This window comes from Sinocyclocheilus rhinocerous, unplaced genomic scaffold, assembly GCF_001515625.1.
Source record: "Sinocyclocheilus rhinocerous isolate Xijiao unplaced genomic scaffold, SAMN03320098_v1.1 scaffold1763, whole genome shotgun sequence".
NCBI lineage: Eukaryota > Metazoa > Chordata > Actinopteri > Cypriniformes > Cyprinidae > Sinocyclocheilus > Sinocyclocheilus rhinocerous.
This window is the reverse complement of record NW_015640500.1, coordinates 253-4,867: the sequence shown is the minus strand read 5'-3', so window position 1 is coordinate 4,867 and position 4,615 is coordinate 253. Positions and strand designations below refer to the sequence as shown.

The 4,615-nt window shown below is 39.6% G+C and overlaps 1 protein-coding gene across 1 annotated transcript in view; it reads right to left on the bottom strand.

Moving 5' to 3' along the window:
* Positions 1 to 4,039, bottom strand: part of LOC107753294 (SUN domain-containing protein 1-like) — a 14,868-nt gene extending 10,829 nt beyond the window's left edge. The window contains exons 1-6 of the mRNA XM_016569420.1: positions 3,859 to 4,039; positions 2,324 to 2,523; positions 2,164 to 2,190; positions 1,851 to 2,078; positions 1,545 to 1,649; positions 981 to 1,112 (exon numbers count right to left, since the gene is read on the bottom strand). Of these exons, the coding sequence (XP_016424906.1) occupies positions 981 to 1,112; positions 1,545 to 1,649; positions 1,851 to 2,078; positions 2,164 to 2,190; positions 2,324 to 2,523; positions 3,859 to 3,962 (796 nt within the window). The 5' untranslated portion in view covers positions 3,963 to 4,039. The remainder of the gene's footprint in view (positions 1 to 980; positions 1,113 to 1,544; positions 1,650 to 1,850; positions 2,079 to 2,163; positions 2,191 to 2,323; positions 2,524 to 3,858) is intronic.
* Positions 4,040 to 4,615: the final 576 nt, after the last annotated feature.

The following is a 4,615-nucleotide window of genomic DNA, read 5'->3' as shown; positions in this document are numbered from 1 at the left end:
AAGAAAAGAAAAATAGTTTAGTGATTGTCACACAGGGTCCTCAACCAGAAACAGATCTGCAGCTAAAGCAAGAGAGTTCCAGTGTTTTTTTTAACTGGGGAAAGTAAAAAACGATTTTCTTAGTAACTAAAGTTAATATAAAATTAACTATTATTTACCATAAAAATCAACATGCCATGGAAATCAAGTACTTTTCAAGTCTGTCAATTTGTGGTTAAAAGTACTTGAATTATGCACACAGCTCATTTTCAGGCCCACTTTGTATCCTTTTCATGGAAAGTGCTGTATATATTTTGCTTACCAAGTACAGAGGAAAAGTGATGGTCATTTTTACGAAGGCTACCAGTGTAAATACTGGTGTTCATATGGTGCCATAAAATAATAATAAAATGGGCTCAGTGGCATAGAAGATGCACTTCATCTTTAGGGTGACTTGAACATTATTATTAATAAAGGACCACTGTGATAAAAACCACTTACTAACCTGGTTTACGGACAGTTATATCCGTTATTGCAACTTCAATTTCAAGACGACGAAATGCCGGTAAACCAGGTATCTTTTGAATGATGCCTGCAAGGATACCAGAAAGGGGCTTTTTACATCAGGGCTCTTCAACTACATTTGTTTTGAGGGCCAGATTATTAGATTATTCTAGCCACAAATGAGCCCCGGTCCAGCATTTCACATCATTGTTTGCTGCAAACAAATGTGTCAGTCACCGATCAACAGCCTAGTTAAGAACCATCTAACATTTCTATAAAACCTAGAACAAAATAGCCCCAAAAATTCCCTAAATTAATGATTTTTCTCTTGAAATGACTTGAAGTGTGACATCATGAGCGCAATGAGCTCCAATGAGTTCAAGACTTTTAAGATGAAGCTATTGTCTGTTTCTGGCTGTTTGTACAGTGTGCACAATAGTTTGGTTAATAAGTGGACATAATATCCAGGCACCAGAGGGTCTGAGAGAAACCAATACCTCTGTTAGCACAGCCATTGGTGGCTCTCGTCTGCTGCACAGACCGCAGTGTCTTCCTCAGCACAGTGACTGTGAAGCGAGCGATTCCCTTACACACTCGCACACACCACTGCAACACTGATAACAGCAGGCCTAGAGAAACATGGACTGATATTAAATCAACACAAAGTGATGGAGTGGTCAGGACAGACTGAACAGAGACAGAGAGAGTGACAGTGGTTCTGGAGAACATCTTTACCCAACTGGCTGCTTTGCATGCATGCAGTGTGTAGCTCCTAAAATCCAAATCCATCCAAACAGAAATATCCGGGCTGTATATATACTTAATGCTGCAGAGGTTAAACAAGAGTTACCCATCCTTGATATCTACTGAGATGTAAAAAGGAACTATGGAAAATGTTACATATTGACACTGTAATCGAGAACCTGATTTGAACATGGGCTAGTTTCAGGGTCTGACAGTGAAAACATGCTGAAAAGAAAGACTCCCAAACAGCCAAAAACCATCCAGTGAGAAATCCCACAGCCTGGAGAGGTGAATGACAGACAAACCAAGGCTGATACCTTTGAGCAGAGCCACCTGCATCAGTAGAGTGCATATGTACGATACAAATGCAGCAATTCTCCTTCTGTTATGAAGGCACGCCTCAGACAACATCCCCATCACACCTGCAGACACAATGAAGTCAAGCCTGCACTTTCCCTTCAATAATACTCAGCATCCAAAGAACGGAAGCACTCTGAGAGGCTCTTTTCTGGAGACCAAGAGAAACCCGACCACATCATGTAAGGTGTTTGACATGGCAGGAAAAGGGGGAAACTGCAGCTAGGCAACACACCACTTTATAGTGCATTATCAAACTGTCTCACCTGGCTTATATCTGCGATTCTTGTCCCTGCAGTATAATGTAGTGTTTGGAAAGGAGGCTGTGCTGGGTGTCTCTGTAAAAGACGCCTGATGCCCAGTAGCATTATGAAGGGAACTGTTGTTCTTGGAGGGAGAGGTGATGGAGCAGTCTTTGCAGATGTAGCCGTTCTGTGCTGTAGAGGTCTGTGTTTTGGCCTCCACTGTGCTATGGTGTGCAATTATAGTCTGGTCTAAAATAAAAATCCAATAAAACTATAAATAAATAAATATAAAAAACAAAAACAAAAAAAACCCTTACCCTTACTGAACACTTACCCTTAATATCACGGTCTTCATCCAAACCTTAAACAATTAAAACAAATAAAACATTTAAAAAATAAAATTACAAATCAATGCTTCAGCTGTCCACCAATCTCAGTATATTGCAACTCAGAGTATCATATTTTGGTGATCACGAAGGTGTGCTGGTACTGACCCCAGAAGCTGTCAACTAGGGTGCTATCCTGTATGGAGGACTCATCTAGAAGGGAGGACAGCAGAGAGGCGTCGCTGGGCGCACAGCTGTTCAAGGTGCTGTTATGGGCCTGTAGGATTGACGTTGAGGCAGACCTCGGAGTTTGAAAAATCTGTGTTGTCCCTGAAACAGAGTGATGAGCTCTTCTGCCCTTCAGTGTCCTATAAGACAAAGAGACAGAATAAGAGAAGAGGGGATGGAAAACATTCTTGATACCTCCTTCCATTTAGCTAATATTCTTAATACATTGAATCTGTATTATTATTATTTTATTTTTTTTAGGACAAGTGACAAAGCTGGAATACACTACACAACTTTTGCCAAATCTTGAACACAAATGAAGATATTTTAAAGAATATGGGTAACCAAACAGATGTTGGTCCCCATTGACTTCCATAGTATGGAAAAAATAAAAAATACTATGATAGTCAATGCGAAGCAGAAACTGGTTACCCACATTCTTCAAAATATCTTCTTTTGTGTTCAGCAAAAGAAAGAAACTCATAGTTTTGGAACAACTTGAGGGTGAGTAAATGACAACATTCGTTTTCAGGTGAAGTATCCATTAGTGCTGGGCGGTATACCGGTTCATACCGAATACCGGTGTTTATTTTTGTTATGATATGAATTTTCTTTAGTTAGTGTGTAATGTTGCTGTTTGAGCATAAAAAAAGATCTGCAAGGTTACAAAGCTCAAAGTCCACTCCAAAAGGGAGATATTCTCTTTAACAGAAAACACTTAAGAACTACAACATGCTTCCCCCAGATATTGTGAAGTCACAATGCCACTCATTTAAATAATTCCCACCCACAGAATATGCAAAAAAGGGGGAGGAGGCATGGTTGAGCTGCACCAAAGACCACAGACTGTAAAAAAAATAAATAAATAAAAAACAATATTCTGAAACATCCCATAAAATCAGTGCTTGCAAAGGTTCTGCATGATCCTCTTGTTCGTAAACAGTCTCATGGTCTGAATCGGGCTTAAATTGGTATGGCAAAATTTACAGCCAAGTAGATGAAACTTGTGGTAATGGTAAGGGGCGTAACATTTCCGGAACACGCTCTAAATGGTTCGCCAATCACAACACACTGGGCCAGCTAACCAATCAGAGCAGATTTCACATTTTGAAAGGAAAGGCATAATAGGACCCCTTTCATGATCCCAAGAGGCAAGAGGACCTTTAGTGGACATAAGTAGCTGCATCTGTGTGTGGCTAATTCAGCAACTGCATTAGATTTCAGTTACTTGGCCACTGGGTCATATGGAATAAATATATATTTAAGTAACTTAAATTGTAGCTTTTCTCTGTCTTCTACACTTTTAGTTAATCATTTATTTTGTCAATTCCACCCAACCTTTATGTCAACATTAAAAGTAAAAAAAAATAAAATAAAAAAATAAATAAAAAGCATTTGGTATTATAATATGACAATAATGGCCTAATTCTTGCTAAACAATCCCCTGCTGATTTTCATGGACATACTGTACTTACTTGTCACAGCTGAGTGAGGCGCTGTGGTGAAGAGACGGGTCAAGCAGACTGTCGTCTCCATAGTGACTCGTGCTGGTGTGCAGACGGAGACTACGCCTGGACATCCTGGGTGACTCGTAGACGGGCCCAATCCTGAGCTCCCTCTCAAAGCCTTGTGCTGAAGAGGAATAGCTGCAACTAATGGAGACAGACAAAAAGCACTACTTAAGACCAGCTACCATTATTTTTCAGTAAACACACAGCTATGTAGTTGCAGGTTTGTTGACTTCATTACGGTTACATATCACTTCAGCAAATTATTTCAAACATCCATTTACAGCCTACAACAGCGAAAGACACCACAAACACACTGACCAAGCAAACAAATGACTATGATAAAAATGCCAAATGACCTTTTATCATCAATGGAAAGCACATTTTCTTCTGCTCTCTGCATGCACACACACACACAGAGAAACTTGTGATAACTTCACCTCAACTTTATCAATAAGAGTTTTGCAGCTGTAAAGCTACAATACTTCTCAGTAGTAAGGTAGCAGCATTACTGCTTTAGGAGAAGTTAAACATACAGCTTTGTTAGAAGTAGAGATGTAGCCAACAGACATTGCTGAGAGATGCACAGCTTTCACACTTACTTTCTCTCTCTGACAAACCTGACAAATGTCTAGAAATAAAATCAAAACAACGTCCTAAGGTATAGTAACCGTATCTAAAGCCTGGAAAACACAAAGATTTTTGCCCCGATTTTCCGTCTATT